This window comes from Mobula birostris, chromosome 1, assembly GCF_030028105.1.
Source record: "Mobula birostris isolate sMobBir1 chromosome 1, sMobBir1.hap1, whole genome shotgun sequence".
Taxonomy (NCBI): domain Eukaryota; kingdom Metazoa; phylum Chordata; class Chondrichthyes; order Myliobatiformes; family Myliobatidae; genus Mobula; species Mobula birostris.
The window spans coordinates 38,289,629-38,312,913 of record NC_092370.1 but is presented as its reverse complement, the minus strand read 5'-3'; the positions used below and the strand labels follow the sequence as shown (position 1 = coordinate 38,312,913).

The following is a 23,285-nucleotide window of genomic DNA, read 5'->3' as shown; positions in this document are numbered from 1 at the left end:
GTTGATATTAAGGGAGAGGAGATGTTGGAGTTGTTAAAATACATTAGGACGGATAAGTCCCCGGGGCCTGACGGAATATTCCCCAGGCTGCTCCATGAGGCGAGGGAAGAAATTGCTGAGCCTTTGGCTGGGATCTTTATGTCCTCGTCCACGGGAATGATACCGGAGGATTGGAGGGAGGCGAATGTTGTCCCCTTGTTCAAAAAAGGTAGTAGGGATAGTCCAGGTAATTATAGACCAGTGAGCCTTACATCTGTGGTGGGAAAGCTGTTGGAAAAGATCCTGGGCATTTAGAGAATCATGGTCTGATCAGGGACAGTCAGCATGGCTTTGTGAAGGGCAGATCGTGTCTAACAAGCCTGATAGAGTTCTTTGAGAAGGTGACCAGGCATATAGATGAGGGTAGTACAGTGGATGTGATCTATATAGATTTTAGTAAGGCATTTGACAAGGTTCCACACGGTAGGCTTATTCAGAAAGTCAGAAGGTATGGGATCCAGGGAAGTTTGGCCAGGTGGATTCAGAATTGGCTTGCCTTCAGAAGGCAGAGGGTCGTGGTGGAGGGAGTACATTCAGATTGGAGGATTGTGACTAGTGGTGTCCCACAAGGATCTGTTTTGGGACAACTACTTTTCGTGATTTTTATTAACGACGTGGATGTTGGGGTAGAGGGGTGGGTTGGCAAGTTTGCAGATGACACAAACGTTGCTGGTGTTGTAGATAGTGTAGAGGATTGTCAAAGATTGCAGGGAGACATTGATAGGATGCAGAAGTGGGCTGAGAAGTGGCAGATGGAGTTCAACCCGGAGAAGTGTGAGGTGGTACACTTTGGAAGGACAAACTCCAAGGCAGAGTACAAAGTAAATGGCAGGATACTTGGTAGTGTGGAGGAGCAGAGGGATCTGGGGGTACATGTCCACAGATCCCTGAAAGTTGCCTCACAGGTGGATAGGGTAGTTAAGAAAGCTTATGGGGTGTTAGCTTTCATAAGTTGAGGGATAGAGTTTAAGAGTCGCGATGTAATGTTGCAGCTCTATAAAGCTCTGGTTTGGCCACACTTGGAGTACTGTGTCCAGTTCTGGTCGATGTGGAAGCATTGGAAAGGATACAGAGGAGATTTACCATGTTGCTGCCTGGTTTAGGGAGTATGCATTATGATCAGAGATTAAGGGAGCTAGGGCTTTACTCTTTGGAGAGAAGGAGGATGAGAGGAGACATGATAAGAGGTGTACAAGATAATAAGAGGAATAGATAGAGTGGATAGCCAGCACCTCTTCCCCAGGGCACCACTGCTCAATACAAGAGGACATGGCTTTAAGGTAAGGGGTGGGAAGTTCAAGGGGGATATTAGAGGAAGGTTTTTTTACTCAGAGAGTGGTTGGTGCGTGGAATGCACTGCCTGAGTCAGTGGTGGAGGCAGATACACTAGTGAAGTTTAAGAGACTACTAGACAGGTATATGGAGGAATTTAAGGTGAGGGCTTATATGGGAGGTAGGGTTTGAGAGTCGGCACAACATTGTGGGCCGAAGGGCCTGTACTGTGCTGTACTATTCTATGTTCTATAAACTCGATCTGCCAATTTCCAGCCCATTTTTCCAGCTGGTCCAAATCCCTCTGCAAGCTTTGAAAACCTTCCTCACTGTCCACTACACCTCCAATCTTTGTATCATCAGCAAATTTGCTGATCCGCTTTACTACATTATCATCCAGATCATTGATATAGATGACAAATAACAATGGACCCAGCACTGATCCCTGTGGCACACCACTAGTCACAGGCCTCCACTCTGAGAAGCAATCCTCTACTACCACTCTTTGGCTTCTTCCATTGAGCCAATTTCTAATCCAACTTACTACCTCTCCGTGTATACCAAGCGACTGAATTTTCCTAACTAACCTCCCATGCGGGACCTTGTCAAAGGCCTTACTGAAGTCCATGTTGACAGCATCCACTGCCTTCCCTTTATCCACTTTCCTGGTAACCTCCTCGAAAAACTCCAATAGATTGGTCAAACATGACGTACCACACACAAAGCCATGTTGACTCTCCCTAATAAGCCCCTGTCTATCCAAATGCTTGTAGATTCTGTCTCTTAGTACTGCCCCCAATAACTTACCCACTACCGATATCAAACTTACCGGCCTATAATTTCCCGGATTACTTTTCGATCCTTTTTTAAACAACGGAACAACATGAGCCATTCTCCACTCCTCCGGCACCTCACCCATAGACACTGACATTTTAAATATTTCTGCCAGGGCCCCCGCAATTTCAACACTAGTCTCCTTCAAGGTCCGAGGGAATACCCTGTCAGGACCTGGGGATTTATCCACTTTATTTTGCCTCAAGATAGCAAGCACCTCCCCCTTTTCAATCTGTACAGTTTCCATGATCTCACTACTTGTTTCCCTTAATTCCATAGACTTCATGCCAGTTTCCTTAGTAAAGACAGACGCAAAAGACCTATTTAAGATCTCCCCCATTTCCTTTGGTTCCGCACAAAGCCGACCACTCTGATCTTCAAGAGGACCAATTTTATCCCTTACAATCCTTTTACTCTTAATATACCTGTAAAAGCTCTTTGGATTATCCTTCACTTTGACTGCCAAGGCAACCTCATGTCTCCTTTTAGCCCTCCTGATTTCCTTCTTAGGTATTTTCTTGCACTTTTTGTACTCCTCAAGCACCTTATTTACTCCCGGTTTCCTATACATGTCATACAACTCTCTCTTCTTCTTTATCAGAGTTGCAACATCCCTTGAGAACCAAGGTTCCTTATTCCTATTCACTTTGCCTTTAATCCTGACAGGAACATATATGCTCTGCACTCTCAAAGTTTCTCCTTTGAAGCCTTCCCACTTACCAATCACATCCTTGCCAAAGAACAATCCACGCTTTTTAGATCCTTTCTCATTTCTTCAAATTTGGCCTTCTTCCAGTTTAGAACCTCAACCCTAGGACCAGATCTATCTTTATCCATCATCAAGTTGAAACTAATGGTGTTATGATCACTGGAACCAAAGTGCTCCCCTACACACACTTCCGTCACTTGTCCTAACTCGTTTCCTAATAGGAGATCTAATATTGCATCCCCTCTAGTTGGTACCTCTGTATATTGATTTAGAAAACTTTCCTGAACACATTTTACAGACTCTAACCCACCTAGACCCCTAACAGTATGGGAGACCCAATCAATAGGTGGAAAATTAAAATCCTCTACCACCACAATTTTATGTTTCCTGCAGTTGCCTGCTATCTCTCTGTAGATTTGCTTCTCCAATTCTCGCTGACTATTGGGTGGTCTATAATACAACCCCACTAATGTGGCCATACCTTTCCTGTTTCTCAGCTCCACCCATAAGGACTCAGTGGACAAGCCCTCTAACCTGTCCTGCCTGAGCACTGCTGTAATATTTTCCCTGACAAGCAATGCTACCCTCCCCCCCCCCCCCCCCCCCGCCACCTTTCATTCCTCTGCCTCTATCACATCTGAAACATCGGAACCCTGGAATATTAAGCTGCCAGTCCTGCCCCTTATGTAGCCAAGTTTCACTAATTGCTATAACGTCATAATTCCACGTGTCAATCCACGCCCTCAACTCATCTGCCTTCCCCGCAATACTCCTAGCATTGAAATATATATACCTCAGAAGATTTTTACCACCACTCACAACCTCTCTATTTGCGGCTCTGCTTGAACTTTTAACATAATTTATTTTCACCCCAGCCCCACTGTCAGCTCTGGTACTGTGGTTCCCATCCCCCTGCAAATCTAGTTTAAAGCCCCCCCAATAGCATTAACAAACCTCCCTGAAAGGATATTGGTCCCCCTGTAGTTCAATTGTAACCCGTCTCTCTTGTACAGGTCCCACCTGCCCCAGAAGAGGTCCCAATTATCCTGAAATCTGAAACCCTGCCCCCTGCACCAGTTCCTCAGCCACTTGTTCATCCTCCAGAGCATCCTATTCTTACCCTCACTGGCATGTAGCACAGGTAGCAATCCTGAGATAACCACCCTCGAAGTCCTGCTTTTCAACTTCCTACCAAGCTCTCTATACTCACTCTCCAGGACCTCCTCACTCTTCCTTGCTATGTCATTGGTACCGATGTGCAGCACGACATCTGGCTGATCACCCTCCCACTTCAGAATGTCATGCAAGCGATCAGAGACATCCTTGACCCTGGCACCCGGGAGGCAACAAACCATCCTGGATTCTCTGTCACGACCACAGAACCTCCTATCTGCTCCTCTAACTATCGAGTCCCCTATCACTACCGCTCTCCTCTTTATCCCCCCTCCCTTCTGCACTGCAGAGCCAGACCAGTGCCAGAGATCCGGCTACTGCAGCTTGTCCCAGGTAAGTCATCCCCCCCCCCCCCCCCCACCAACAGTATCCAATGCGGTATGCTTGTTGTTGATGGGAATGGCCACAGGGGAACCTGCTCTGCCTGCCCTTTCCCCTTCCCTCGCCTGAAAGTGACCCAATTTCCTGTCCTCTGCTCCTTCTATGGGATGGTTCCGAATTACTGCCAGAAACTAGCTGTTGCATCTGTAGTCGTCCCAGCTAGTATCCCCTTCCAGTGAACTTGGCCGGCTCTACTCACATGTCTCTGTAGTTATCCTTAGTCAACTGAACACCAATACATCTGATTTTAGCTTTCCCCTCTCAAGCTGCAGGGTGAATTCTATTATTTTATGATCACTGGTTCCTTTACTTTAAGCTTACTAATCAGATCGGGTTCATAACACAACATCCAGCTCAGAATTGTATATTCCTTCGTGGGCTGGACTACAAGCTGCTCTAAGAATCTTTCTCATAGGCATTCTACAAATCCCTTCTCTTCTGATCAAACACTGACTTAATTTTCCCCATGAATATTGTAACATTTTCCTCTTGACATGCCTTTCCTCTCTCTCATTGTAATTTGTACCTCAGATCCTGGTTACCGTTCAGAGGCTTGTATATAATCCCATCAGGGTCTTTGCAGTTCCTTAGCTCTACCTACGAGGATTTTACATATTCTAATCCTATGTTACTTTTTACTAAGGATTTAATTTCATATCTTCTTACCAGAAGAGCCACCCCACCCCTCTGCCCACCTGCCTGCCTTCTTGACACAATGTGTATAAGCTTCCAATTGTGATCTGCCAATTTCTAATTGTGCTACCTTATTTTGTATACTACATGCATTCAAGTAAATGAGTGCCTCTTATGAATGAATGAACCTCTTTTAAAAAAATGTTGTCCTCATGTTGCCTTAAGTTAAATTTTAACCCTTTCTAAGCCTTTTGTCTTGTTCTTTATTATAGAGACCAGTAACCTCTCCTTCCCTTTTACACCTCAGCTCCCTTTAAAATTATGTGCAGTTGTTTTTGATACCCTTACCATGGGAAAAAAAGATTTCATCTATGCCGGTCAATCAGGCATGTCTTCAGGTTACCCCTCAGTCCTTGCTCTTGGGAAAACTGGTCAAGCCTTTCCCATCATCCTGATAAATCTCTGTACTCTCTCTAGTGCAGTTACATCCCTTCTGTAATATGATCAGAACAGCAAATCATACTCCAAGTGTGATCTAAGTACAGTCGACCTTCACTAATCCGACTACCTGTAATCCGGTTCCTTCGATAATCCGGTAGTGATTTCAAATATGCTGCGCATTGTTTTGAATGCGCTAGATCTGTTCACGTGTTGGTGCGCTCTTGTAAGCACAGACAGGTGATTCCTGCTTGTTTTCCTGCATTTATTAATATCATTGGCTCTTCTTTAGCCCCAATTATGGCCCCACTGAGTAAAGGAAATGCACCTCGTGCTGTGAAACGAAAACACCGCACATTATCGATAAGGTTGAACTCTTGGAAAAAAAACTGGACAGTGGTGTATCGGTGAAAAGCTTGTGCGAGTGTTACAACATTGGCTCTTCCACAGTGTACAATATAAAGAAACAAAGAAAAACTGCTACATTTTTTTGCTGATAGTGGCTCAAAGAAACAGATGTGCGTAAGAAAAACAATGAAAGACGGAAGAGGTTTGGAACTAGATAAAGTGCTGGTGATGTGGTTTAATCTACGTGTAAGTGAAGGTGTTGAACTATCTGGAGATATGGTGAAGGAATGAAGAACTAGGACTATAGTGAAGGCTGGCTTCATCGGTTTAAGCAGCGTCATGGCTTACAGTTCCGTGCAGTGTGTGGTAAAAAAAAAAAGTTCAGCAGACAAGGAAGCAGCAGCAGAGTTTGTTGATGAGTTTGCCAAGTTAGTCTCCGATGAAAAATTAAGCCCCGAGCAAGTGTACAATGCTGATGAAACTGCTTTGCATTGGAGATGTACACTAAGAAGAACTCTTACCAACAGCAGATGCAGAATCGCCAACAGGGTATAAGGCATCGAGAGGCAATTTTGCATCAAGGTTCAATGATGACAATGTTAAAGAATGGAAGAAGATGAGCCTACTGTTCAACATTATACTGACTCAGAAATCGTGCAGATGGTTGTACATCCAGAGAAGGAAGATATTGGAGAAAGCAGTGATGAAGATGAGGAAGTTGTAGCGGAGGTACTTTCTATTGACAGGCTAATTAAGTTGACAGGTGAATTGCTGAAAGGATTAGAGCAACAATGTTTTATAACTGAGCAAGAAATAATGTTTATATGCTGCAGGGTAAGTTAATCAGAGAGAGACCAAAATATATGAAGCAGCTTACCTTGGAAGATATGTTTAAAAAAATTGCTAGCAAAAGTGCAACGGGGAGCTAACGCTTCAAAATCCAGTGCCACCAACTTCTGCTCACCCAGATGTGCTGCCACCAACATCAACAGTTTTTGAAGAAACTGTTGTGCCAGTTTCACCTCCAGTTCCTGATGCTTCACTCATTTTTCAAGATGAAGATGTTGATGATCCTGATAACCCCACACTTGCAACTTTGCCTGAAGGTATATTAAATGTCTCACTTTAGAAGCGGAAGTGCTCAACTTTCCTGTATAATTTAATTCCTGTACATTTACCTGTATCCTTTATTTTGTCTGTGCCTGTACAGTATACTTTAAAATTTCACTTGCTACTCAGTTAATATTTCTGTTTCATTATTATCTAACTTGTACTGATTTACATGATATTTTAAAGGTCGCTTAATGTGATCCTTCTGTAATTTGGCATTTTCACTAATCCGGCACTCCTCAGATCCCAGTGGTGTAAATTTGCAACACAAGGGCTTTTATATTATCTGCCTTGATCTAAGAAAGTAAGCATGTTCTTCCCCACCCTCTCTCCCCATATTGCAGGAAACTGTGAACTTGATCGTCAAATGGTCCCTCCGTTCATCAACTAGTTTTACTAGTCACTGTACATCTTCTGGCTCAATTTGAATCTCAAATATCCTGTCCAGATTTCTTGCTGTTTTGGCTATTTCACTATTAATTGTTAATTGCAATTTTTATTTGAAATGAAATTCATGAAACTTGCAATATGGGTTTGTTAACATTTACTGTCTTTGCTAGGTAATGATATCACAGTGGAAGATGATGACATTCTGAGCCAATTCATTTCAAAAGATAAGGGAAGGCCAGTCTCTGTTGAAACAGAGGCTACGGAAGTATGGTTACGACCAGGAACATCAGAAACTTTAAAGAGGTTTATGTCTGATCACACACAGCTTGACCGAGGACCTTCAGCCAATATATCTGCTTTCAACTGGAGAAGTCAAAGGCACTTTACAATAAATGACTGATTTGGCTGGGAAAATTAATGAATATATTTGCCTTCATGAGGGAAAAGTAGACGTTATTGCTGCACTTTGTTACTTGGGTAAAGTTCAGGTTATTGTATACAAATGATTTTCTCCTGCAAACCAATTTGTGGCCTTTAATGAAATGCAAAACAACCTCAAAGAATCTTTTATCTATTTGCTGTTTCTCACCAAATGTATATTGAAATGATTTCCACATGATCAACAATTCAGAAAATTACACTGGAAAAGTCGAATCAAATTTTGAATATCAAACCTGGCACCAACCTGTGCTGCTAACTGAATGTAACTTCTATTTTTTTCATTCATGATTTTATAACTTATGTTGATATTCAAATTTGTTGCAATGAATGTGTGTTTAAAATAAATCTTAGTAAAGCTGTATTTTAAAAGGAAATTTATAGTTACCTCAGCATTGATATATAATACAGATGCAGGTATGACTATTCTTCCTGTGCCCTGTGTATTAAACATTTCAATCCTGGGAAAAAGATACTGTCTGTTGACTCATTGTCTTATAAATCCCTATCAGATCTTCACTCCTCTGTCACTCCATAGAAAACAACCCAAGTTTGTCTAACCTCTTGTTATAGCATATGCCCTCTATTTCAGGCAGCATCCTGGTAAACCTCTTCTGCACCCTCTTCAAACGCATTACATCGTTCCTATGGGGCAACCAGAATTGTATGTAATACTCCAGATGTGGTCTAACAAGAGTTTTTTTTCAAGCTGTAATATTCTGATTTTTGAACTCTATCTAAGAAAGACAAGCATGCCATGTGCCTTCTTAACCACCCTATTAACTTGTGTATTAACTTTCAGGGAGCTATGAACCCCATGATCCCTCTGCTCATCACCACTGTTGAGGGTTTGTAAGACATAGGAGAAAATTAGGCCATTCAGACTGTTGAGTCTGCTCTGCTATTCCATCATGGCTGATGTATTATCCCTCTCAACCCCATTCTCCTGCCTTCTCTCCATAACCTTTGTACCTTGACTAGTCAAGAAAATATCAACCTCAGCTTTAAATGTACTCAATGACTTGTCCTCCACAGCTATCTATGGCGATGAAGTACACAGATTTGCTGCCCTCTGGTTAAAGAAACTCCATTTCATCTCTGATCTTAATGGACATCCCTGTATTCTGAGGCTGTGCCCTCTGGGCCTAGACTCACCCCCTATCCACATCCACTCTATCCAGGCCTTTTAATATTCAATAGGATTCGATAGATTTCATTGAGATTCCCGCCCCCCCCCCAATCCTTCCAAACTACAGTGAGTGCAGACCCAGAGCCATCAAATGCTCCTCATACATTAACCTTTTCATACCCAAAATCATTCACCTCTGACCCCTCTCCAATGCCAGCAACATCCTTGCTTAGATTAGGGGTTCAAAACTGCTCTCAATACTCCCAAGTGCAGTCTGACCAATGCCTTATAAAGCCTCAGCATTAGATCCTTGGTATTATATTCTAGTCCACTCGAAATTAATACTAACATTGTGTTTGCCTTCCTTACTTCCGAATCAACTTAAAAGTTAACCATAGGGAATCCTATACAATGACTTCCAAATCCCTTTGCACCTCTGATTTCTGAATTTCCTTCCTGTTTAGAAAATAGACTATTCCTTTATTCCTTCTACCAAAGTACATGACCATAACACTTCCCCACCCTACTTTCCACCTGCCACTTCTTCCAATCTGTCTAAGTCTGTAGACTTGCTGCTTCCTCAACACTACTTGCCCCCTTCTTATCGTCTGCAAACTTGGCCATGATACCATCAATTTCATAATCCAAATCGTTGACATATAACATGAAAAGAAGCAGTTTTGATATCAACCCCTACGGAACACTGGCAGCCAACGAGAATAGGCCCCCTTTATTCCCACTCTTTGCCTCCTGCCAGTCAGGCAACCTTCCATGCATGCTAGTATCTTTTCTGTAACACCATGGGCTCCTATCTTTTGAAAATCCAAGTAACATCATTGACTCTGTTTATCCTACCTGTTATTTCCTCAAAGAATTCGGACAGATTTGTTAGGCAAGATTTCCCCTTAAAGAAACCATGTTGACTTTGGCCTATTTTATCATGTGCCTCCAAGTACTCCAAAACCTCATCCTTAATAATTGACTCCAACATCTTCCCAACAACTGACGACAGGTTAACTGGCCTATAATTTCTTTTGCCTCCCTCTTTTCTTAAAGAGTGGAGTGATATTTGCACTTATCTAGTCCCCTGGAATTATTACAGAATCTGGTGATTCTTGAAAGATCACTGCTAATGCTGTCACAATATATTCAAAATCCTGGGTGGGATGTATTCCATCTGGACTTGCGTACCTTCAGACATTTCAGCTTCCCAAGCGCCCTCTCTTTAGTAATAGCAACTGCACTCTCTTCTATCACCGACACTCTTGAATTTCTAGCATACTGCTGGTGTCTTCCACAGTGTGGACTGATGTAAAATACACAAGTTTGCCTGCCATTTCTCCATCCCTATTACTACCTCTCCAGCGTCATTTTCCAGTGGTCCGATATCCATTCTCACCTCTCGTTTACTCTTTATATAATCACCAATGCCCTTGAAAGAAAGGCCTACAAAAAGTAGTGGATATGGCTCAGTCCATCATGGGTAAAGTTCTCGCCACCAATGAGCACATCTACACAAAACACTGTTGCAAGAAAGCAGCATTCATCATCAAGGACCCACACTCCAGGCCATGCTGTCTTCTTGCTGCTGCCATCGGGAAAAATGTGCAGGAACCTCATGACAACACCACCAGGTTCAGGAACAGTTAGTACCCCTCAACAATCAGGCTCTTGAATTACAGGGGATAACTTCACTTGTACTATCACTGACCCCATCACTGAACTGTTCCCACAACCTATCCAACTCACTTTCAAGGACTCTTCATGTTCTGGATACTTATAGCATAGTTATTTATTATTATTATTCTTTCTTTTTGTATTTGCTCTGCTCATTGTCTTTTGCACGTTGGTTGTTTATCATCAATTCTACTGTGTTTCTTGTATTTACTGTGAATGTCAGCAAGAAAATAGTTCTCAGGGTTGTATATGGTGACATATATGTACTTTGATAATAAATTTACTTTGTACTTTAAAAAACCTTTTGGTATTCTCTTTTATACTATTGGCTAGCTTTCCTTCATATTTCATCTTTTCTCTCCTTATGGCTTTTTAGTTGCCTTATGTTGGTTTTTAAAAGTTTCCCAAATTCTCTAATTTCCCACTAATTTTTCCAATATTATATGCCTCTCTTCATTTTTTATTCTGTCTTTGACTTCCCTTGTCAGCCATGGTTACCTCATTCTCCCTTTAGAATACTTCCTCATCTGCAATTCTTCCAATTTGCCCTCAGAAACTCCAGCCATTGTTGTTCTGCTGTCGTCCCCGACTGTGTCCCCTTCCAGTCAAATCTCGCCAGCTCTTCTCTCATGCCTCTGTAATTCCCTTTACTTCACTGGAAAACTGAATTTTTTTTTTTTTTTTTTTGCATAGTAAGGGAATTAGGGGTTATGGGGAAAGGCAGGTAGGTGGAGATGAATCCATGGCCAGATCAGCCATAATCTTATTGAATGGCGGAACAGGCTCAACGGGCCAGATGGCCTACTCCTGCTTCTGTTTCTTATGTTAGAAACATAGAAAATCCACAGTACAATACAGGCCCTTCAACCTGCAAAGTTGTGCCAAACATGTCCTTACCATAGAAATTACCTAGGGTTACCCATAGCCCTCTATTTTTCTGAGCTCCAGTATCTGTCCAGGAGTCTCTTAAAAGACTCTACTGTATCCGCCTCCACTGCCACCAGTGGCAGCCCATTCCACGCACTCACCACTCTCTGCATAAAAAACTTACCCCTGACATCTCCTCTGTACCTACTCCCAAGCACCTTAAAACTATGCCCTCTCATGTTAGCCATTTCAGCCCTGGGAAAAAGCCTCTGACTATCCACATGATCAATGCCTCTCATCTTATACACCTCTATCAGGTCACCTCACATCCTCCGTAGCTCCAAGAGAAAAAGGCCGAGTTCACGCAACCTGTTCTCATAGGGCATGCTCCCCAATCCAGGCAACATCCTTGTAAATCTCCTCTGCACTCTTTCTATGGCTTCCACATCCTTCCTGGAGTGAGGTGACCAGAACTGAGCACAGTACTCCAAGTGGGGTCTGACCAGGGTGCTATATAGCTGCATCATTACCTCTCGGCTCCCAAACTCAATCCCACAATTGATGAAGGCCAATGCACCATATGCTTTCTTAACCACAGAGTCAACCTGCACAGCTGCTTTGAGTGTCCTATGGACTCAGACCCCAAGATCCCTCTGATCCTCCACACTGTCAAGAGTCTTGCCATTAATACTATATTCTGTCATCATATTTGACCTACCAAAATGAACCACTTCACACTTATCTGGGTTGAACTCCATCCGCCACTTCTCAGCCCAGTTTTGCATCCTATCAATGTCCAGCTGTAACCTCTGACAGCCCTCCACACTACCCACAACACCCTCAACCTTTGTGTCATCAGCAAATTTACTAACCTATCCCTCCACCGCCTCATCCAGGTCATTTATAAAAATCATGAAGAGAAGGGGTCCCAGAACAGATCCCTGAGGCACATGACTGGTCACCAACCGCCATGCAGAATATGACCCGTCTCCAACCACTCTTTGCCTTCTGTGACAAGCCAGTTCTAGATCCACAAAGCAAGGTCCCCTTGGATCCCATGCCTCCTTACTTTCTCAATAAGCCTGGCATGGGGAACCTTGTCAAATGCCTTGCTGAAATCCATATACACTACATTTACTGTACTACCTTCATCAATGTGTTTAGTCACATCCTCAAAAAATTCAATCAGGCTTATAAGGCATGACCTGCCTTTGACAAAACCATGCTGACTATTCCTAATCATATTATGCCTCTTCAAATGTTCATAAATCCTGCTTCTCAAGATCTTCTCCATCAACTTACCAACCACTGAGGTAAGACTCACCGGTCTATAATTTCCTGGGCTATCTCTACTCCCTTTATTGAATAATGGAACAACATCTGCAATTCTCCAATCTTCCGGAACCTCTCTTGTTCTCATTGATGATGCAAAGATCATCGCCAGAGGCTCAGCAATCTCCTCCCTCACCTCCCACAGTAGTCTCGGGTACAACTCATCTGGTCCTGGCGACTTATCCAACTTGATGCTTTCCAAAGGCTCCAGCACATTCTTATTGTATACCTGACTTTACCTTCTCCCTCTCAAACTGCAGGGTAAATTCTATCATATTATGATCACTGTCTCCTTAAGCTTCCTTTATCTTAAACCGCCGACTAAACCACAAACCAGAATTGCCTTTCTCCTAGTGGGTAAAACAGCAATCTGCTCTAAAAAAAATCTTCTTGTAGGCATCCCACTTCTGTAGATCCAGTAGCAACCTGATTATCCCAGTCTACCTGTATATTGAGATCCCACATGAATATCACAACATTGCCCTTTTTAATGCCTTTTTAAAAAATCTCCTGTTGTAATTTGTATCCTATATCCTGGCTATCATTTGGAGATCTGTATAAAAACCATCAGGGTCTTTTTATCCTTGCAGTTTCTTAACTCCGTCCGCATGCATTCCACATCTTTTGATCCCATGTTACCTCCTTCTAAAGATTTGATGTATTTTTACCAGCAGAGCCATGCCACCCTCTGCCTGCCTGCCTCTCCTTTTGATACAATGTGTATCTATAGACAATAGGTGCAGGAGTAGGCCATTCGGCCCTTCGAGCCAGCACCACCATTCACTGTGATCATGGCTGATCATCCACAATCAGTATCCAGTTCCTGCCTTATCCCCATAACCTTTGATTCTGCTATCTTTAAGAGCTCCATCCATCTCTTTCTTGAAAGTATCCAGAGACTTGGCCTCCACTGCCCTCTGGGCAGAGCATTCCACATATCCACCACTCTCTGGGTGAAAAAGCTTTTCCTCAACTCCATTCTAAATGGCCTACCCCTTATTCTTGAACTGTGGCTTCTGGTTCTGGACTCACCCATCAGCGGGAACATGCTTCCTGCCTCCAGAGTGTCCAATCCCTAATTAACCTTATATGTTTCAATCAGGTCCCCCAATCTGCGTGCTCCCGGTGCGGCCTCCTCTTCATCAGTGAAACCTGACGCAGACTGGGGGACCACTTCGTCGAACACCTCTGCTCTGTCTGCCACAACAGACAGGATCTCCCGGTTGCCACCCACTTCAACTCTGCTTCCCATTCAGATATGTCCATACATGGCCTCCTCTACTGCCATGATGAGGCTAAGCTCAGGTTGGAGGAGCAACACCTCATATACCGTCTAGGTAGTCTCCAGCCCCTTGGTATGAACAGAGAATTCTCCAACTTCCAGTAATCCCCTCCCCCTCCCTACCCCTATCCCCTCCCCCAGCTGCCTATCACCTCCCTCATGGTTCTGCCTCCTTCTACTACCCATTGTGTTTTCCCCTATTCCTTCTTCACCTTTCCTGCCTATCACCTCCCTGCCTCCCCTCCCTCACCCCGTTATCTTTCCCCTTACTGGTTTTTCACCTGGAGCCTACCAGCATTCTCCTTCCCACCCTCCCCCCACTTTCTTTATAGGGCCTTTGCCCCTCCCCTCTTCAGTCCTGACGAAGGGTTCTGGCCCGAAACGTTGACTGATTGTTTCCATGGATGCTGCCCGACCTGCTGAGTTCCTCCAGCGTGTTGTGAGTGTTGCTTTGCCTTTTTAGTTATCTTCTGTTGCTCTTTAAAAGTTTCCCAATCCTCCGGCTTCCCACTCATCTTTGCTATGTTATACTTCTTTTATTTTTATACTGTCCTTTACTTCCCTTGTCAGCCACCGCCTCCCCTTACTCCCCTTAGGATCTTTCTTCCTCTTTGGAATGAACTGATCCTGCACCTTCTGCATTATTCCCAGAAATACCTGCCATTGTCGTTCCACTGTCATCCCTGCTAGGGTATTGTTCCATTGAACTTTGGCCAGCTCCTCCCTCATAGCACCATAGTTCCCTTTGTTCAACTGTGATACTGACACTTCCGATTTTCCCTTCTCCCTCTCAATTTGTAGATTAAAACTTATCATATTATGGTCACTACCTCCTAACGGCTCCTTTACCTCAAGGTCCCTGATCAAATCCAGTTCATTGCACAACACTAAATCTAGAATTGCCTTCTCTCTGGTAGGCTCCAGTACAAGCTGTTCTAAGAATCCATCTCGGAGGCACTCCACAAACTCCCTTTCTTGGGGTTCAGTACCAACCTGATTCTTCCAGTCTACCTGCATGTTGAAGTCCCCCATAACAACTGTAGCATCACCTTTGTGACATGCCAATTTTAACTCTTGATTCAACTTACACCCTACATGTAGACTACTGTTTGGGGGCCTGTAGATAACTCCCATTAGGGTCTTAGAATTTCTCAGTTCTATCTATACTGACTCTATGTCTCCTGATTCTATGTCCTCCCTCGCAAGGGACTGAATATCATTCCTCACCAACAGAGCCACCCCACCCCCTCTGCCCATCAGTCTGTCCTTTCGATAGGACGTGTACCCCTGAATATTCATTTCCCAGGCCCTGTCCACTTGAAGCCATGACTCTGTTATTCCCACAACATCATACTTACCAATTTCCAACTGAGCCTCAAGCTCATCCACTTTATTTCTTATACTCCGTGCATTCATATACAATACTTTTAATTCATTACAACCCCCACCTCCCATATCAGTTCCTATTTCACTCGGCCATACTGTACGATCCCTTCTTGAGCTTTCTGCTCCGTTGATTCTGTTGTCTTTCTCAACTTTTCTTATTCTCACTTTCCCTTTAACTCCATCCTTATGTTTCCAGTTCGTCCCCTCCCCCACCCAAACTACTTAGCTTAAACACACCTGTGTTGCAGTGGCAAACCTGCCTGCCAGATTGCTGGTCCCCCGCCTATTAAGGTGCAACCCGTCCCTTTTGTACAATTCATCCTTACGCCGAAACATACCCCAGTGGTCCAAGAATGCAAATCCTTGCTTCCTGCACCAGTTCCTCAGCCACACATTCAGATCCATTATCTCCCTGTTCCTGCCCTCTCCAGCACGAGGAACTGGAAGCAAACCGGAGACAACCACCCTGGAAGTCTTTCTTATCCTTGGATGTTATGCTCTAAACTATGTTCTTCTTTCAGCCATGACTCAGTGATGCCCACATTGTCATATCTGCCAATTTCTAACTGCGCAACAAGATCATCTATCTTAAATATTCTGTATAATGCACACATCTGTTCTACTGTTAGCTCTTGCTACTTTGTATGCCATACTTTTTGGTTTATTCTTCAGTTCCTGTGTTAATCATGGGCAATTTGTTTCTCATGGAATCCATTTCTGATGCGTGTTATAAACTACCACTGCTCGAACCTCTCTCTCAAGTTATTTAACCAGCCACCTTCACACTTTTGCAATTATCTTCACACTGAAGACATTTGTTTTGGACCTAGGGTGTTCATCTTCAAACTGGATCTGAAATTCCACAATCTTATGATGATGACCTGCTAAAGCACCCATAACCACAAGATCTTTCTTTTTATCCTTCCTCATTGCATATGATCAAATTTAAAAATGCTTGGCATAAGGTGGGTCTTCCTCTAAGAAGCAATCCCTGATACACTCCAAAAATTCTTAATCAAAAATATGCTTGCCATTTTAGTTTGTTAGATCAGTAATTTAAATCTCTCATGATAATTGCAATTTCCTTTGAAATGTCCCCATTTATACTTCACCCTATTAGGAGCCCACAGTTTTGGACCTATAGATTATTCCCAGCTGAATTTTCTTCACCCTACTGTTCAATATCATCATCTGTAGCTGTTGCAGCCTGCAGAATGTGAAGTATTCTGTCTGATTCTGAGAACACACACTGCTGGCTGGTGAGATATACTGGGAACCACCGAACAAAAAGAGCATTGGAAATGAAGATCTTAAACTAACTTGGTCAACATCAATTCTTAACAGCTGACACAGCCCTGTGAACTGTCTCACTGTAAATCATCCCATTGATTTGGGAACTGATATCTTACAAGGATTGCATCCTGGTAGGTAAGGAATCAAATGGTTGAAATATTTGTAGGATCACACCCGCAAGATTTTGAAGAAGTTAAAGATACATGTTCGAATGGATAAAGATTGGAATTTCAGTGTTTCAATAGCAGTAACAAACTTAGCAAGAAACTTTGGAAACCAACCACTGAAGACAAGGACCTGGAGTCACAAATTAAAGAAGAGCTCACCAGAATTGAACCTTGCCAGGTTTGATAAGGGTGGGTGAAAACTAAATTCAAGAAGCGGGATTTGAAAGGGTTAAAGTAAACTAGAGTTGTGTAACCAAAACAGTTATAAATCTAAAAAGTTAATGTGTCTGGTTTGAAACTATTCTTAATAGAAACAATCGAGGCACCTGAGCTTTGATTGTAATTCTCCCCTTAACTATTCTCTGCTACAGCACTCTCATTTCATTTAAAATTTTTAAACATCCCATCACTAGAACAAGTTACAGGGACAAAGTTAGCATGTGTTGTACTCCATTATCTTACTGTCTCCTGGACTTTAGGTCATATTCTGATACTCTGTTTTCTACAGTAATCCAAAGATACATTGACCCTTCCCCTCACAAACACACATGGACTAAATTGAATAGAAGACAGATTGTAAGTACAAGATAAGGAAACTAGAACAAATTGCTAGGCATGAATTCATTCCCAGTTTTGCTGCGGCCCAATACAAAAAAGGTAATCAGGCTGCAGAGAACATCATAATTCTGACTTACCGATGATGGAAGAGCAATTCTAAGTTTCCAAATGCAAAATGTTTAAGCTGTTGGAAATTGGAAACAAACTTAGAAAATAATTGGAATGTTTAGGGAATCATGCAGCATCTGTGGAGAGAGAAATAATGTTAAAATTTTCCATAAGAATCCAGTAAGGCTATAGATACGTTCACTGATGAGAGGAAAGCGGAAGGAGAATAGAAAACAAAAGGACGAGAACAATTGTAGATGAGATAAAATGACAAGAGGTATTAATTGAATGGGATAAAAGGGTAGTGATGAGACAAAATCTCTTAGGTTTACATGGAAATTATGAAAAGAAAGTTCTACAGATTCTAGAAAACAAACAAAAACTTTAAGCAGCTGGAAATCGTAGAGTTGTATTGAATGAGAACGTGGGATTTATAGGAAAAAATAGCAAAGCCAAGAACAGAAAAGTCAGATTGAGAGCTGAAGGGGGAACTAAAGTGACAGGAAACCTACAGCATGGGCTTGCACTTATGGATTGAATAAAGATGTTCTGCAAAACAATTGATTGATCTTTGGCCTTCAGATTAAGAAGTGAGTACAGTTGACTAAATAGAAAGTATAAGCAAATCTCCCTTTCACGTGGTATTGGATAGTTGGAAGGGAGGAGGCATAACAGTCAGCATGCAGCTGCCTGGGGAAGGGGATCAGAATACCCTTGAAATTATTCTTTCAGAACGCTGAAACTGAGGAATAGCAGATGCTCTTGGTAGCAACATCATATTGGGAGGCTTTGTAAAGAGTAGAGCATTATTTGATCAATGTGGTGTAAATTGGAAGGCAAGGAGTTAGAGAGAGGGAAAGTCAGAGAATAGTCACATAAAGATGAGAGGCCCAATTACATCAGTATTTACTAAAGATGTATTATCCTATCCAGTTAAATTCTGCTGTGATATTAAGGGTAGTTAAACTCACCTTATTTCCATGATTAAGGCCTTATCTAAATTTGGATCAAGCCTCTACTGAGGGACGGAGCAGTGATCCTAACCAAATTAAACAAAGCATGAATTACCACACTACTAATCAGACACCTGGTTGTACTGGACTGGCAGATTTTGTTGACTATTGGATAATATTGCTATTGATAACACAAAATTTTAATTTCACCTTTTAAAAAGATGTTGCACAGTATTATAATAAATATTCCAGTGAACTAAGTTTAAAGAGAGTACAGAAACTGCAGTCCTGTGAATTTCAAGGGAGCTAGATGCCAAAATATCAGGATTTCTGTACAGTTGGCCAGCATTGCTGCTAGACTGTTCTACTTGGATGAAGTATCAAAGGTACATTTCATCTCCTTGTTGATAATTTACTATAGATTGATCTATAGCAGTGGTTCCCAAAGTGGGCGATGGGAGTTTCTGATGGGGTGATAAAGGGGGTGATGCTCAGGAGCAAGGGGCCAGCTGAGGGCTTAACTAAGAAATAAATTACTTCTTATAAACATTTGATTCTCAGTGTCTCATAATTGAGTATAATGAATATGTAATCACCTTTCCATTTTTCTAGTTTCTATTTATGATTTATAATTTAAATTTTTAATATTTACTATTTTTTACTATTTTTAATATTTAATATTTGTAATCCAGGGAGTGGGAAGCGCAGAATCAAATATCGCTGTGATGATTGTACGTTCTAGTATCAATTGTTTGGTGACAATAAAGTACAAGTATAAAGTATCTCTTGCTAATTCACTGTTATCTTAGACTTTGCTGGAAATATGTTTTTATTGTTGAAAAGCTCCATAGAATTGGAGAACTCATTCTGCCGGAAGTAAGGGAGTTTCTGAGTACAGTTTTTCACAAGTCACCAGTCCAAACAATTAAAGTGATTCTGCTCAGTGACAACTCTGTTCAAAGATGAATAGATGAAATGTCTGGAAATGAGACATATTGCGGAACATATTTAGGACAACAGAATTTGCTCTGCCATTGGATAAGTCAACTTTGCCAGGCAATGAATCTTTGCTATGTTCACTTCATAAAATATGAAACCATGGTTCAGTGGTTGTTCTTTGCAGGGTGCCTAGAAACAGATTTTGAAGGGGAGTCAATACTTTGGGTTTTTATAGGCATCCGTTAGTCTCGTGAGACCATGGATTTGCACCTTGGAAGGTTTCCAGGGCGCAGGCCTGGGCAAGATTGTATGGGAGACCAGCAGTTGCCCATGCTGCAAGTCTCCCCTCTCCACATCACTGATGTTGTCCAAGGGAAGGGCACTAGGGCCAATACAGCTTGGCACCAGTGTCGTCACAGAGCAATGTGTGGTTAAGTGCCTTGCTCGAGGACACAACATGCTGCCTCAGCTGAGGCTCGAACTAGCGACCTTCAGTTCACTAGATCGACGCCTTAAACACTTGGCCACGCGCCAATTGAGTGAATTTTCAAGGACATTCTGCTTACCAACATTCTTGCTTGTGCAACAGATAGGGCAGCATCAATGACAGGATACCACTGTGCAGTTGTTATTTTCTTGAAAAAGAACTACACCTAATACATTTACCATTCACTGTGTAGTACACAGACAACAACCTAAGTGATTGGACTGCACAACCCATTAAATACTGTTATCACAGTGTTAAATTGAATGAAGTCCCACACCCTCAATTCTCAACTATTTTGCGAGCTTTGTATTGAGAACGATGAACAGTTTCAATGTTTGCTGTTGCACACAGAAGTCAGGTGTCTCTCAAAAGGAAACTGACTGAGATGCATTCATGCGCTTTTGGAAACTGAAAAATCTTTGAAGACTCGAGTGTTTCATTCAGTAATCAATTCAAGAATATTAGGCATGGCAGTGCTTATTTGCTTCATTGCATTTCCATCATCCTACCTTGTTGAAAGAGGCTTTAGTGCACTGAACCACTTATTCACAAAAAAAACAGAAACTGCTTGGACATTGTTACACACGAGGCCTTAAGGCTTGCTGTCACAGTTTGAACCAGATATTTCAACTCTTGCTGAAAACCATCAAACTCAAGGATCACATATATTCAAAGCTGCTGGACAGTACACAGGTACCGTGTAAGCTAGGTTTAAAGACAAATAAAATCTTAAAGCAGAATAATTTTTCTCATGTTAGCATATGGTAAACATACGTTCTTACAGTATGGGGCACCAGAAAGTATATTGTGCTTAAGAGGGGCGTTGGCAAGTATGATGGGCTAAAAAAAAAGTTGGAAAACTCTGGTCTATAGTAACCTGATTTGCATTCTTCTGCTTTTGGTAGACAAATAGACCAGGACAATTTTCCACTTTGCTGGGTATATGTCATTGTCAAAGCCATACTGTAACAAGCTGGACAAATACTGGAATGTGAGATGCAGGCACCTCAGCTGGAGAGCAAGATCGATTAGATTCCATCTGGCAGAACTTATCCCAAAGAATTCCTATCCACCACCACCCTCCTGTCTATCAAAATTGGTATTCAGCCGTAACATTTTATTTTTGGCTCCTCCCACTTTCACAAAACTAGAAGTGTAGCTATGAGAACTAACATGGTTCCCAGCTATTCCTTTCTTTTCAATGGATATGGCTACATTTAGAACCCAGACTGGCAACACTGCCCTCAAATTCACTAGGTCTATCTTTGACAACTATTTCCTCTTTTTTGATCTCTCTCCATGGGCATCTTTTGCAAACTTACTGACTAGTGAGGTTACAGTGACTATACCTCTTCCCACCCGTCACTTCTTTCAGTTCCTCTGGCTCCACTACACCAGCTCTTGTGGTGATGCTTTCCACTCCAGGATACCCGAAATGCTCTCCCCTCCTCCCCCACCAACCCCAGAAAGCAGGGCTCCATGCCCAACTGCTATCACTGTTGCCCTTATCCATAATCTTCTCCGTCTCTCACAAATCTGCCTTCACCCCATACCCTCAGACGTAACAGGGATAGAGCTCCCCTTGTCATCACTTATCATCTCGTGACGTCTGCATCCAACCTATCATTCTCTGCAATATCCACCATCTCAGATGGGATCCCACCATCAGGAACAGATTTCCTTCTGCTTTCTACAGAGATCACACGCTACGTGACTCCCTTATCCACTCCTTCCATCCCACCGATCCCCCCCACCTCCAGGCACTTATCACTGCCATCATGCAAAATGTTACAACAGCCCCTACATCACATCCCTCACCACCAATCAGGGCCTTAAAACAGTCCTTCAAGGTGAGGCAGTGCTTCACACGTATCCAATGGCACTATTTATTGAATCTGCAGCTCCCAGTGGAACCTGCTCTACACTGGCGAGACCCCACAGAGATTGGGGGGGGGGGGTGGGAAAGGTTAGGGAAATAGTTTTGTTGAACACCATCTTCTGTGTGGAAGCTCTAGAGAGAGTGCAGAGATTTACCAAGAGACGCTGTCCGGGTTAGAGAGAATGTCTTTTGAGGACAGGTTGAGCGAGCCAGGGCTTTTCTCTTTGGAGTGGAGGATGATGAGAGGTGATTTGATAGAGGTGTTTAAGATAATGAGAAGCACAGACAGCCTTTTACTTCAGGATGTCAATGGCTAATACAAGAGAGCATAATTTTAAGGTGACTGGAGAAAAGTATCAGGGTGGGAGGAGGATGTCAGAGGTTTTTTTTAAACAGTAAAAGTGGTAAGTGCTCTGAACACACTGCTGGGGTGAGAGACAGATGCATTTGGGAGATTTAATTGACTTTTAGATACACACATGGGTGAAAGAAAAATGGATGGCTAGGTGAGTTAGATTGACTTGCAGTACGTTAAAAGGTTGGCACATCACTGTCTGAACAACCTGTACTGTTCTATGTAACAGCCAATGACCAGTGATTTTAATTTCACTACATGTCAGTCCATGGCCTCCTCTACTGCCAAGGTGATGCTCGATACAGATTAGAAGAACAGCACATCATATTCCATTTGGTAGTCTGCAACCTAACAGCTTAAACACTGATTTCTCTGACTTCTGGTCATCATTCCTCTCAACCTACCCGTTTCTTACCCCCCTTATCCCACAGGCCCCATTACCCCTTCTCCTTTTCCTCTGCCCTATTGATCCACGCATTTCCAATGTATTTCTTCCTCTGGTTCTGCTTCTCACCTCCTTCCCTTTATTCCATAATCCACTGTCCTCTCCTATCAGATTTCATCTTTAGCCATTTGTCACTTCCACCCGTCACCTCCCAGCTTCTGACACCATTCCCACTCTCCCTCTCCTGCTAATCATCCCCCGGATTCTCCTATAGCTACCTGCTCTTGTCCCACCCTCTTCCCTCACCTTTTTATATTAGCTCCTCCCCTCTTTTTTCTAGTCCTGATGAAGGGTCTCGACTTGAAACACTGACTGTCCATTTCCCTCCATAAATGCTGCCTGATCCACTGAGTTCCTCCAGCATTTTGGCTGTTGCTCAGGATGGCAATTCGATCTGAAAATGGTCACTATGGCTCCAATTTAATCCCTTGCCTTGATATTTTGGGCACCACCAAAGCAGAGGATGAGATTTCAGTTCTGTTCACAGGGCCCCGCTGGCTCTGACATGTACATCACACGTGAAATGTTCTAGTTCCTTCACAGATATCACAAACTAAAATGACAGCAATGAATTGTCCATTCAGGTGGTGCTCAGACTTTGCATGCTGAAAAAGATGCAAATGAAAGGTCAGTGTTCTACCAATCAGAAGAGGACTGCACTGA

General features: G+C 42.6%; 1 protein-coding gene across 11 annotated transcripts in view; it reads left to right on the top strand.

The window, feature by feature from the left end:
* LOC140195593 (centrosome and spindle pole-associated protein 1) overlaps positions 1-10,871 on the top strand; it is a 181,605-nt gene extending 170,734 nt beyond the window's left edge. For 8 of the 11 annotated variants that reach the window (XM_072254286.1, XM_072254276.1, XM_072254248.1 and 5 more), the window contains one exon: positions 7,498-10,871. In XM_072254286.1, coding sequence (XP_072110387.1) covers positions 7,498-7,727 — 230 coding nt within the window. In that variant the 3' untranslated portion in view covers positions 7,728-10,871. Of the gene's footprint in view, positions 1-5,771; positions 6,934-7,497 lie in introns of those variants that run through there. The other 3 variants (XR_011885525.1, XR_011885527.1, XR_011885528.1) reach the window with 3 other exon arrangements.
* The last annotated feature ends 12,414 nt before the right edge of the window (positions 10,872-23,285 follow it).